The sequence below is a fragment of the Eleginops maclovinus genome, chromosome 20 (assembly GCF_036324505.1).
Source record: "Eleginops maclovinus isolate JMC-PN-2008 ecotype Puerto Natales chromosome 20, JC_Emac_rtc_rv5, whole genome shotgun sequence".
NCBI lineage: Eukaryota > Metazoa > Chordata > Actinopteri > Perciformes > Eleginopidae > Eleginops > Eleginops maclovinus.
Genome location: NC_086368.1, coordinates 29,338,448 through 29,352,565, shown reverse-complemented (window position 1 = coordinate 29,352,565; position 14,118 = coordinate 29,338,448). Strand labels below are relative to the sequence as shown.

Below are 14,118 nucleotides of genomic sequence, written 5' to 3'. Positions count from 1 at the left end.
AGTGCACAAGTTTGAGTGCGAGAGAAAAATCGGTCCAAGTCTGGTGCATACTCATAACATGTATTATATTCCAGTATCAGAATATTAATATTGAACTATAAACAGGTAAAGTGTTGGGGTCAAAGGTCAAGTGTTGATTTGGCTATTTTCTAAAAAGATTTACAGCATTATTTATCAATTCCTGAGTGGTTTTTAATTGTTCAATTTCGCACAAAGTATGTATAAGAAAATGAGCTTAATATCAACTTTTATTATCACAATCACAGCAACAAATATGAGACATTAGAGCATTTTTTTACGGCCATCCTGTACCCTTACAATGTCCGAGCCCGTCTCTAGATTTAGGACTCAAACTGCAAATCATTCATCTTCAAGTTTCCATTTTCATGTGGTGTCATGGCTTCTGCTGCTGATCCCTCTCCCTCCGTAAAAGAGCCGTTTCTGTGCTAATTTAAACAGGTTAATGCGCTGAATACCCTCTCCTGGTGTTCTCTATTATGGGATATCAGAGTGCGTGTGGTTGCCGTGTGGGAGTGGTGAGCGCTGGAACGGATCCTCAGTATCACTCTGTGGGTGTGTTTACACGCAGAGAATTAACCTGTGTGTGTGTGTGTGTGTCCATGTTAAACCTCCTACACCATGAGCTTTATGTTCTAAGCCATGGGTGTCATGTCGCATTAGCAGCCTCCTAAGGTGGTGAGCGAGGTAATTTCCCATCATGCATTGCCCTCCTCTGACGGTGTGTATCAGGAAGGGGTTAATTGGCTCGACTGATGGATGCATAAAAACTGCAAAAGTGAAGAATCATGAGTAGAAAATGTACAAATAAAGTAGACAAGAACATGCAGAGAAATCCATCCAATCTCTCTGACCGAAGCACGCACGCACACACACACACACACACACACACACACACACACACACACACACACACACACACACACACACACACACACACACACACACACACACACACACACACACAGTCTCCTGTCTGATGTCTTGATATCGAGTTAGTATAGATCTCCTCTGCTGCTCTTCAAACCGCATTAACACAGGAACATTTAGACTTCATAATTGCATCAGGACCCCGATATCCTTCAGTCCTGTGTGTGTGTGTGTGTGTGTGTCTCTGTGAGTGTGTGTCCCCAAACTAATGGCCTCAGTGTGACGCTGAAGGGGCCGTGAGGATCCAGATCAGATATCGATCGTGCCTGACGATCCTGAATTATAAAAAGCCTTTTAATTTACACTGATTAGCCTCTCTCTGTGGAGTCCACTCTCACTTCTGTCTGACTGAAAGACGAGGATCCGTGTTCTTAGGAAACGGGGTGTTACATGAGGAACTAGAGTCGAGCCAGTTCAAAATGTTCCAGAATGATATCAGTCTTTGCATGTTTAATCCCCACACAGTGTGAGTCCGAGTAAACGCCGCTCGAGATACTCTTCCTTTGACACAGACATCAGGATTCCATCAAGGAGGTAAAACCCACATAAACATGAACAGGTGACATAAGTAGAATCCTTAACTAAGATATCTAATGAGGAAATGGTTAAAGGACACCTGTATCCCACCTATAAGTACACAACGATATACCACGAGGACGCAGAGCGTTTAAAGACTCCTGATATTTCTGATGATTAGTCTGAGACCCAGGGGATCGTATACGCTCCCAAATATCACGTCGTCTTCAAAGCGTCATAACTTCTCAGCAGTTTGAGCTAGAGACATGTCGATTGTTTCCTCTTAAACTACAGAAACAGTGCTAAACAAAGCTATCAGGTGTGTCATTGTGAGCCGTTTACTTGCGTTGGTAAAACGGACGCGTCAACTTTGAAAAGATGGGGATCACCTTTTTTTCCTGGCGCTTTGCTTCTCGTTTTCTGTTTTACTGCTATTTTCACATCCACCATCTTTGATTGGATGCCCTCACAGCCTGTCATAGTGTATAGAAGTCTTTAATGAGTGACGTATAACATTACCTGAGGTTGTGCTGATTTCTGGGAGGTGCAAAACTTGATTATACTGTAAAAAATAAGGCAAAAAAACTGAAATATACATAAATGGAAATGTCCTAATGTGTGTCTCAGAGGGTTCATTAGATTTGTATTATAAGGATCAGACAGTTTACGATAACCGACTGCTCATACGAGTTGCTTTCACTCACACAGAATATGTTTGGACCCACGGGATGATTTATATTGATTGATATTGTTGTTATGATACGATTTGTAATATTAGAGGGAATCGTTATCATCATTTTGAAACGTGTATTAAACTCCCATGGTCTGTTTTATTTGAGAGGGTCTCTTTACTAAGTCTGCAGAATCATTCAGTTTACATCTCTCATATAACTTGCATTTCTGCTCAGTGATTCATCCTATTGTAAACTGAGCTGAAACTCTGAGGTGCTTCTTTTTAAAGACGTTTCCTCCGATCTCTGCAGGGGATTCATTGATGAACTGTGTCTAGACCTTTCCACTCAAAGGCTCTGATTGAGACGTCAAACGTGGTTTTAATCTTTGCTAATGACAGATCTTTTGTGCTGTTTTACAATATAACTCCAGACTCGTACAGCAGCCCATGGTATATCTAAAGGCTTTCATTTAAACATGTAGGCTCCAGACACTCGGACGTAAAACACTTTCCATTTGTTCTTTAAGATGCATTCAGACGGAGCCATGATGTTGACTTTAATGACTTATCTAAATGTTTCACTTCCTCTTATCTTTAAAGGATTTCCTCTGAACACTTTCTCTATCTTCTTATGCAAAGCGCTGGGAAGTAGCCAAGTACTCAAGTACAATTCTAGAGACTTGTTCTTTCCTTTCAGTATTTCCATTTTGTGCTACTGAGTACTTCTACTTTACTCAAGTACAAGATCTGAGTACTTCTACTTTACTCAAGTACAAGATCTGAGTACTTCTACTTTACTCAAGTACAAGATCTGAGTACTTCTACTTTACTCAAGTACAGGATCTGAGTACTTCTACTTTTACTCAAGTACAAGATTGAGTATCTTTACTTTACTCAAGTACAAGACCTGAGTACTCTACTTTACTCAAGACAGGATCCGAGTACTCACTTAAAACTCAAGACAAGATCTAGTACTTCTAATTTAATAAGTACAAGACCTGATACTTCCCCCTATTACTCAAGTCAAACCCGAGGTACTGCTAGCTTTACTCGAAGTCAGATGAGTACTTCACTTTTACCTCAATACACGTATCTTCAAAGCTCATACTTCTCAAGTACAAGACGTGGATGTCTCTTTACTACGAAAGTGTACAAAGATCTGAGTTACTTGCTACTTTATCTCAAGTTACAAGATTGGATTTCTACCTTTTTTTCAGGCTTGTCCTTTACTTTTACTCAATACACCGAGTCTTGTACTTGTGATCCTCACAGTACAAGTGAGAAGTCTTATGAACGTTTACTCCGGGGTTCTGATCTGAGTAACTTATACATGTAACTCAAGGCAAAAAAACTGAAATTTACATAAATAAATGTCCTAGTGTCTAGGTTCTTAGATTTTATACAAGTTACATAAGAGCCTGGGGTAGCTTTACACTCAACACAGAATTGTTTGGACCAGGGATTCTATATTGATATATTAAGTTGAGTTACTTCTACTTTACTAATACTAGAGGAATCGTTACTTTTAATCATGTATAAATCCTGGTACTTTTATTTACTCTTTACAAGTCTGAGAATCATTCATTTACATCATAACTGATTCTGAGTATTTACCTTTAAACTAGAGTACAATCTGAGTACTTCTCTTTTACCTCCGATCTCTCAGGGATCTGATGAACTTTCTCAAAGACCTTTACTCAAGTACAGATTGAGACTCTAACGTTTTACTCAAGTACAGATCTTGTACTTTTACATAAAACTCACTCAGTACAAGCACCTGAGTACTATCTAACTTTCATCATGTACCAGACTCGAGTACTTTCTACTTTATCTAAAGATTGACGTACCTATTTACTTTAAGTACTTATCTATTGTACTTCACTTCTCTACTTTACAAGATCTGATACTTCTATTATCATACAAAGCCTGGAGTACAGTACTCAGTTACTAAATACTAAGACTGGTACTTTCTCTTAGTCATGTACAAGGACTGAGTACTTCTACTTTACTCAAGTACAAGACTCTGAGTACTTCTACTTTACTCAAGTACAAGACTGAGTACTTCTACTTTACTCAAGTACAAGACTGAGTACTTCTACTTTACTCAAGTACAAGATCTGAGTACTTCTACTTTACTCAAGTACAAGATCTGAGTACATCTACTTTACTCAAGTACAAGATCTGAGTACTTCTACTTTACTCAAGTACAAGATCTGAGTACTTCTACTTTACTCAAGTACAAGATCTGAGTACTTCTACTTTACTCAAGTACAAGATCTGAGTACTTCTACTTTTACTCAAGTACAAGACCTGAGTACTTCTACTTTACTCAAGTACAAGATCTGAGTACTCTACTTTACTCAAGTACAAGATCTGAGTACTTCTACTTCACTCAAGTACAAGACCTGAGTACTTCTACTTTCACTCAAGTACAAGATCTGAGTACTTCTACTTCACTCAAGTACAAGATCTGAGTACTTCTACTTTACTCAAGTACAAGATCTGAGTACTTCTACTTTACTCAAGTACAAGACCTGAGTACTTCTACTTTACTCAAGTACAAGATCTGAGTACTTCTGCTTTTACTCAAGTACCAGCTCTGAGTACTTGTACTTTGTCTGTACCTGCTCACTCTGGATGTTTAGTGTAATTTGTTTTGGAGCAGATGGCCTTCCCCACCCCCGGGTCCTCTCTTCTGTCGGCCTCCACTTTGAGATCAAACTGTAACCCTTGTCCTGTAGCTGTACGTTGAGCCGTCTTTAGAGGCTCTTCTGTGGGAGGAGTAAAGCGTCTCTCTGCTGGAGTCGGAGCCTTTAACTCTAATGATGCCTGCAACAACAGGGAAGTCCGGTTTGATCAACGAGCGTCATTACACCGAGCTGGATCCCAACCCGACTAAACGACCCGCTCGGGATGTTTTAGCCTCGTTATCGACGGGGAAAGTTCCACCAAGAACACAACATTTAAACTTTAATTCAAAGTAAACATCCCCATGGTGAGGAGACATCGGATCCGGTGGTTAAAAAAGGCAGCAGAGAAACAGAATGAAGATCCTGATAGTGACCAACCGTAACGTCCAAACACAACCTGTATACTCCTAATCATTTATCTATTTGTCGTGTTTTGACACCAGGCAGTCCGACGCCCTTTCTATCCTTTCAGTATCTATGAAGTCAAACTGCAACTACCAACCGTCTTGGTTTTGGAAGAATCTGCAGATTATTTTATAGGTAATTGGTCTATAAGAGTATAGGTTTGTGGTGGTGATGTCTTTTATCAATCCTAAAAAGATGAGTTTATAGAGGCCTTATTCTACGTTTGGGGGGTGTTCCCTTTCCTGTAGTGTGTTTCATATGTTTTAATGCATGTAAACGGCCTGCCCTGTGTTCCCTCAAAAGGAAATGCCTCCATTGGACTCCTTTGTTTACTTCCTGAACATAGTGACATCACTCTTAGCTAGCGCTCCAACACATTGTACGTGGTAGGCTAAGGGGCGGGACATCTCTCAGCTGGTTGACCACTCACAACGGAGCCGGCCAGCTTACCAGTCAGAGCAGACTGGGCTCTGGTTTCAGACAGAGGGTGAAAGGAGATGCTCCAGCACAGGACAGTCTGAGAAACATAAAGAGCTTTCTGAACATTAACGCATGGAGACATTAATTACTGAACATTAGCATGAAAGGGCCCCTTTAATGTGACGTAAAACAGCGTGTTGTTGCAGCTCAATATAAGTATTTGTCTACTGCAACATCATACATGTTGGCTGATAGCTTCCAGTAAAAAGACTCCTCTTTTCCTCATCATGGGAACATCTGCTGTCAGAATGTGGAAAAAGGCCTAAATGAGGAAAGTGATTTCATTATAAGAAGGCGATTGGGTGTGGCAGTGACTCAGCCAATAAATCAATACACACATTTTAATCAAACTCTTCAATGTGACTTTTGAAGTTTCATCGAGCTCTCAGAACTTTTTCTCGGTCTCTATCCATCAAAACAATGCAACGAGAACAAATACAATCTTCCCGTGCAGCAGGAGAAAAGGTCACGTAAAGTAATCATCCTTCTCTCGCTGTTTGATGTTTCTTTAGATTCTCCTCAGTTTATTCTGCAGTCTCACTTCTGGAGAGTGTAGATCTTTTCCATTATTTATCAAAAGGCATGTGTCTCTGTTATCGACAGATGGGGTTCTGACTAAATGTTGTCTTTGTGTTTGAATATGTTGAGTGGTGTTCATAAAACATTTAAACTCGACTGCATTTAAGACGATGTCCGGTCGAACAGATCAAGTGGTTCTTCATGTTGTCAAAGTACTCGACTTCTTAATGTTTCAGGGTTGAGTTTAAAGTGAAAAGCCATGTTTCACGCCTTCACATCCTGCATAAGCACATTTAAATACTTAACATATCCTAACTGGAGTTACCGATCAGACATTTTAGCTGAAGGAAAGCTGCATCTTGGAAACATCTGATGACGTCTTGGCATAATGATGTCTATTCTGCCAAATGTTACTGTAAAGCATCAACATTGCTACCAGTAAAGGAAGCAAAGGCTTCAGTAATGTGGAAAAGTAGCATGATTTGTCCTGGACTCCACAGACCAAATGTTTTACGAAAAGCTTTGGATATTTCAGACCCTTTGAGCCCGACATTAGCCTCCTTTAGCTTAGCGGTGGTGACGTGAAGTCATGTGACCGTGCTGTAGTTCCTTTATAGCCCAACATTAGCCTCCTTTAGCTTAGCGGTGGAGACGTGAAGTCATGTGACCGTGCTGTAGTTCCTTTATAGCCCAACATTAGCCTCCTTTAGCTTAGCGGTGGAGACGTGAAGTCATGTGACCGTGCTGTAGTTCCTTTATAGCCCAACATTAGCCTTTAGCTTAGCGGTGGTGACGTGAAGTCATGTGACCGCGCTGTAGTTCCTTTATAGCCCAACATTAGCCTTTAGCTTAGCGGTGGTGACGTGAAGTCATGTGACCGTGCTGTAGTTCCTTTATAGCCCAACATTAGCCTCCTTTAGCTTAGCGGTGGTGACGTGAAGTCATGTGACCGTGCTGTAGTTCCTTTATAGCCCAACATTAGCCGCCTTTAGCTTAGCGGTGGAGACGTGAAGTCATGTGACCGTGCTGTAGTTCCTTTATAGCCCAACGTTAGCCGCTTCAGCCTCGGTCAAATAAGATAAGGATGGTTAGAATATCATTTCTGGGCTGATCCTCAAATGTCAAATTCAATTGCTTCCAGTTTAAGGGACATCATCATATCCTTATTACAGGTGAAGATGAAGGAAATGCTGGAGACTTCCAATCAAGTCATTGACAAATCAAACTGCCTCAATGTGAAGTGATCAACAAGCTGTGGACTCTTCCTTGTTTTAATAACTTTGTCTTACCTTTAAAGAAGTTGCAGTATTATCATCACAGTAATGTGTACATTTACACTGCAGGATGACATGCATGCAGAACATTAAACGCTGCTCATTTGCCTCCACATGGGGTTGGCATAGCAAAGCACAGCAGGTCAGTTTTACAGGAAAGAGAGGCACAGTTGGAAAAACTCTTTGACGGTCAGATAATTGCTCAACAACAGCCGATGCCAAACTCAAATGAAAGCGACATTAGATGATGGATCTTTACGGCTCTGACCTTCTTTCATCTGATTGTGTTGAGAAAACTCCATATTGGGTCTTCTCCTTAATCCATGGCTTCTCAAAGGTCTGCGCTCTTGGCAGCCTGATGCTGTGTGGAGAATAAACAGCCATTAATTATTTTACAGTCAAGGGACACTAGGCTTTAGATTGATGGTGAGCCTGAATGAGAACCAGTGAGATCAGCGAGGAGATGTTTGCTAATGTGAGCCAACTCTGAATTTATCATCATTACCAAGATGTCTTTCTGTGTAAAGTTTGATAAGCAGTTCTCAAGCTCTATATTATCTAGCATGGCAAGACCTCCACCAAAGCCCAATGTTGCATTCAAATGTCCCTCGGATAATCCCATTCCTAACAATCGTTTAAATGAGACGTCTAAACATCATCACGCCCCAACATTAGCCGCCTTTAGCTTAGCGGTGTTGGCGTGAAGTCATGTGACCGTACTGTAGTTCCTTTATAGCCCAACATTAGCCGCCTTTAGCTTAGCGGTGTTGGCGTGAAGTCATGTGACCGTGCTGTAGTTCCTTTATAGCCCAACATTAGCCTCCTTTAGCTTAGCGGTGTTGGCGTGAAGTCATGTGACCGTGCTGTAGTTCCTTTATAGCCCAACATTAGCCTCCTTTAGCTTAGCGGTGGTGACCTGAAGTCATGTGACCGTGCTGTAGTTCCTTTATAGCCCAACATTAGCCTCCTTTAGCTTAGCGGTGTTGGCGTGAAGTCATGTGACCGTGCTGTAGTTCCTTTATAGCCCAACATTAGCCTCCTTTAGCTTAGCGGTGTTGGCGTGAAGTCATGGGACCGTGCTGTAGTTCCTTTATGGCCCAACATTAGCCTCCTTTAGCTTAGCGGTGGTGGAGGGAAGTCATGTGACCGTGCTGTAGTTCCTTTATAGCCCAACATTAGCTTTTAACTTCAGAAAAGTGGTCTTAATATGTGGAGAAAATATGGAAAAATCTCATTGGCTTTTTGTAAATGGAACCAGGGAGATGTTAGCTTAATGGTCAGCCTATAACATTTGAAAGAAGGTTGAATTGTTTGCTATAAATCTGTGAATAATCTCAATAGCAGAACACAATGTAATGGAACATAATAGAAAGTGAATAATGAGCATCTGTGCGTACTGCAGGAGCCTCTGTTTATTGAAGCCATGCATCAAACACTGAGCCACACAGGGGGGAGATAAACATACACAATCTCTATAGGGGTTGTGTTTCCCACGCCCGTGTACAAAAAATACTATCTCTCACACACACACAGACACACACAGACACACACACACATGCACACACACACACACACAGACACACACAGACACACACACACACACACACACACACACACACAGACACGCACAATACATCCTCCCATACCTACAAACATGCAGTATAAAGGTGTTTGCTTCATCTTTTTTGTTGTTCTGTCGACCACGTTTGCTTCCATATAAATCCTAGTTGAATATGATTCTTCTTTAGACAAACTTTGATGTTTTCTAATCATCTGTGTACAGATAAACAAACACAACACTGATTGGTTTTTCTTTTTGTAGGAGTATAATGCTTTTGAACCCCGTTTTAGTTAATATGGATTATAAAAGGAGGTAAAGTATTAAATGGAGTAAAATGACGAATGTCCCTGCTGAGACACACTTTGACACATCATTATTAAGGATATTGATTGTAAAAAAAGCTGGAAGGACATTTTGAACAACCTTTACTTTCAAGGATTCGTCACCATTATTAATGAGGCTGTATTTTTACTCATGTAGTGAAAGTGAAGCTGCCAGGCCGCTCACTCCTCGGTGTCCTTTAGGTTTTGTAAAGCAGGGATTTAAAGTCGAAGCCTCTCTTGTCTTTCTTTTAAACGTCTCTTCTCCTCACCTGGCCGATTGGCTAACCTGTATCGATCCACACTTCTACCGAGTTAGCTCCGATATATTGTCTTCATCTCGTTCCGCTCCGATAGCTTCTTTAAAAATGCAGCAAGTAAGGGAATTTCATTCTGTGTTCGTGCGGATTCTGAATGAAAACCATGGATGTGTTCTAAGAACTGCATACAGCGTTGGAGGCGGGGCTTCGTTCCTCCCTCTGAGAGCTGCCGATTGGCGCTTGATGCACAAATGGCCTCGTCATCACCCGATCCGTACCGGAAACCCGATCGCTTCTACGCGCGTGCGAATACGCCGCTACTTCCCGTGATGCTTACTGAAGTATGTCGAAGCAATTTACAGCAGTTTTCTGGGATAAGACTAATGTTATCTTTGGGTCTATTAGTTATGAAATAGAAGAGTTAAACGCTCTCTCTTGTTTCGGTGAAGAATATTTAAAATATGGATTCAACTTCATCATGTATTCACAAAGAAAAGCTAGTGAAATGTTTGCATAGCTCAAGTAAAGTAATTGTTAAAGTCATTCAACGATGAACAATGAAATATATCAAGGTATACTAAATGTATTCAGCTTTGGAAAAAGTAATCCGATGCTTTACTTCAGTAAATGTATTCATTAGCACAATTCTTCTAAAGATGGTTATCGAGACGAAGTGATCTCAAAAGGCTTTCCTAAACAAATACATGTAATGAAATATCATCCTTTCAAACTAAACTACCCAGCACAAACATTTGTACAGCCCTTATTTAAATCATTAGGTTCTTCCTTCATCCAACAGTATCACATTTTACCCCATATACCAACGAAGAACAGCTCTATAACATGTCTGTCAGCTGATGCTTCTATCAAAGTATGCAGCCGTGGGGAAGAACGCGGCTTCAAAGGGCCTGAGTTTTGACTCTATCTCGTCTGATGTGTATAATAAATGATGTTTTATCTTCACTCTTGTTTCTGTGCCTTTTGTGTTTCGAAACAAACTCCAAACATGGCTCAGCTGCATTCTCTCACAGACTGATTCCCGTGTTTCCGCTGTACTGAATTCAATGTTCAATGTTGTCCCAACAGGGAGAGACGAGACGATGCAGCCGGCCAAGCCGTCCTTCCTCGAGTACTTTGAGCAGAAAGAGAAGGAGGCCAACAGTCACAACAGGGGGGGAGGAAAAGGAGAGAACAACGCGGACAACCGCAAGCTGCCCGGTGACGGAGACTTCGATGTGGTGAGTCCTGAAGCTACTCCTTTCTCTCTAACCTGTTTTTTTTCTGAGCCTGAAATAAGGTCAGTGGTTAACATGATACTTGTAAAAACCCCACTGGTGGATTTAAGAATTAGACGACTGAACGTCATCACGCCCAACATTAGCCTCCTTTAGCTTAGCGGTGGGGACCTGAAGTCATGTGACCGTGCTGTAGTTCCTTTATAGCCCAACATTAGCCTCCTTTAGCTTAGCGGTGGGGACCTGAAGTCATGTGACCGTGCTGTAGTTCCTTTATAGCCCAACATTAGCCTCCTTTAGCTTAGCGGTGGTGACGTGAAGTCATGTGACCGTGCTGTAGTTCCTTTATAGCCCAACATTAGCCTCCTTTTGCTTAGCAGTGATGACGTGAAGTCATGTGACCGTGCTGTAGTTCCTTTATAGCCCAACATTAGCCACCTTTAGCTTAGCGGTGGTAACGTGAAGTCATGTGACCGTGCTGTAGTTCCTTTATAGCCCAACATTAGCCACCTTTAGCTTAGCGGTGGTAACGTGAAGTCATGTGACCGTGCTGTAGTTCCTTTATAGCCCAACAATAGCACCTTTAGCTTAGCAGTGGAGACGTGAAGTCATGTGACCGTGCTGTAGTTCCTTTATAGCCCAACATTAGCCTCCTTTTGCTTAGCAGTGATGACGTGAAGTCATGTGACCGTGCTGTAGTTCCTTTATAGCCCAACATTAGCCACCTTTAGCTTAGCGGTGGTAACGTGAAGTCATGTGACCGTGCTGTAGTTCCTTTATAGCCCAACATTAGCCACCTTTAGCTTAGCGGTGGTAACGTGAAGTCATGTGACCGTGCTGTAGTTCCTTTATAGCCCAACATTAGCCACCTTTAGCTTAGCAGTGGTAACGTGAAGTCATGTAACCGTGCTGTAGTTCCTTTATAGCCCAACAATAGCCTCCTTTAGCTTAGCGGTGGAGATGTGAAGTCATGTGACCGTGCTGTAGTTCCTTTATAGCCCAACAATAGCACCTTTAGCTTAGCAGTGGAGACGTGAAGTCATGTAACCGTGCTGTAGTTCCTTTATAGCCCAACATTAGCCTCCTTTAGCTTAGCGGTGGAGATGTGAAGTCATGTGACCGTGCTGTAGTTCCTTTATAGCCCAACATTACCCGCCTTTAGCTTAGCGGTGGAGATGCTGTAGTTCCTTTATGTGTTTTCTTTCAGGTGAAGGCGTTGTTACGTAAGAATTGAAGCCTTTCCCGATGGTCTTAGTTGCCTATATCTGCCTCAGGACTGATTTCTATGTGAAGGACTTAGAAATGGAGTCTGCTGAAATCAACCAACAACCTGTACCACAAAAACACAGAGTCCACAAAGGCTGTGTTTCCTCTGTCTTGTTACTTTTTGCAGCGTTGCCTCACTATCAGCCAGGGGTCATGTTCAGCGCCCTATATCGCTGTTTATCAGGCTACTGTAGCTCTAGCATCTCTCAAAGAAAACCTGTCCTCTGGGTGTACTAATATATCGTTTAACATACAGATTGCCGGCTTGCTAACTTACCAAAGTACTGTCTGGAATCTTGTAATTCATCCAGGCTTTCGGGGCTAGTTTGACGTTTGCAAATGACGTTATCATCTAACATCGTGAAGAAACCAAACACCTCCCAGAGAGTGAGGACGAGGGGCTGGTTGTTTTGCTCTCAGCATTTAAGCCGGACAAATGGCTGCTGGTATTAAATATTAAATATGTGACCTTTATAAAAGCGAGGGTGACCTCCCTGACAGGATCTGCTGCTCCTCTTCAGAGGCTCGGAAGACTTCCGTTTACTCCAACAATAAGGATCGTTTTGATCATTAAAGGAACATACAATAGGTTTTTCCTGCTCTCTTTACTGACGCTTTGTTGTGAACTGTTGAATTGTGCAACGGTGTATCAGCCTGTACTGATTGTGAAGTGTGTGTCCGTATTACACACACACACGCCTAACGCACAGTGACAGCTCACCGCAGGATGACCCTGACTCTCACTCATGTTCTCCTGGATCTTTAATACAGTCCTCTATGGACATGCATACTGTCTCACACACACACACACACACACACACACACACACACACACACACACACACACACACACACACATTTTGTTTATAATATTTAAAGCTTGGTTTATAATGACGACAACAATACCAACAAACAAATGAATGTTTAATATCTATTCAAATAACAACATAATTTATCTTGATATCAACAATTAGCCATTCATTAGATTTGATAACCTTTACTCATTAACCAATCCTCTCCACATTGATTATTAATTCAAACCTTTTATGATAAGAAATACAAGTTAGTGCTACCCATATTCTGTGTTTGGGTTATTTGTAGGAAAGTGATCATTTGAAGAAATACAACAAAAATTGACTTAAGAAAAAAAGTCAGAATTTTTGGGAAAAAGGGATCATTCAGAAAAAGTTATCGGACATTTAGAAAATTTAGAAAATATTCCAGGAAAAAGTCTGATCTTTTAGGAAAGAGTGATGGTGGGAAATACCAAAAGGTCTATATTTACTAGCGATCAAACCATATCCACTTGGTAAAATAAAGTCCATTGTCTCGAGAGCCGTTTACACTTGTAATTTTTGTTCTACGTTAAAGAATGCCTAATCTGTATGGGTCAAAGTGGGGGGGTTTGAGCTCTGTTCAGATGGATTTCCTGTTCATTCCTACGGAGTAGCGTATCTAAATTCGTGGCGGAAGAAGGACAATAAGATGAGTGTGTGGAATACTAGACTGTGTGTGGCTTCGCCAGTCACACAGAATAAAAGGTTTGAAATGAGTTTGAAGCTTTACTGCAGCATTAAGAGTAGAAATCAACCCGGATTCACTTGATGACACAAATCCCTCTCGGGGGGGGGGGGGGGGCATTAGACTTGCAAATGTGAGGATAAAAAGCGAATTCCTCGTGGTGTCTTTTAATGCTTTGAAGCAGCTTGTTGACAGCTTCATGCTGACTGTTTAATTTTAGATTTGAATACGGAGCTATTTCTGTGTTTGGCTTCCAGATGTTCCTTTAATGTAGTCTGACAGATATATCCTTCTGTTAGCGGATTGAAAACCTGGATTTCTGCCTCAGTTTGTGGTTCATTTCACTATTTAAGTTACACTTTTAAGTATATTTATCTTATTGCATCCCAACTTTCACTGTATTGTAGAAGGAGCGCACATTATCTTCTGATTTTAGGACGTGCATGACGT

At 41.4% G+C, this 14,118-nt stretch overlaps 1 protein-coding gene across 1 annotated transcript in view; it reads left to right on the top strand.

Moving 5' to 3' along the window:
* Positions 1-14,118, top strand: part of LOC134882558 (serine/threonine-protein kinase 3/4-like) — a 29,968-nt gene that overhangs the window by 10,623 nt on the left and 5,227 nt on the right. The window contains exon 10 of the mRNA XM_063910338.1: positions 10,733-10,884. Coding sequence (XP_063766408.1) covers positions 10,733-10,884 — 152 coding nt within the window. The remainder of the gene's footprint in view (positions 1-10,732; positions 10,885-14,118) is intronic.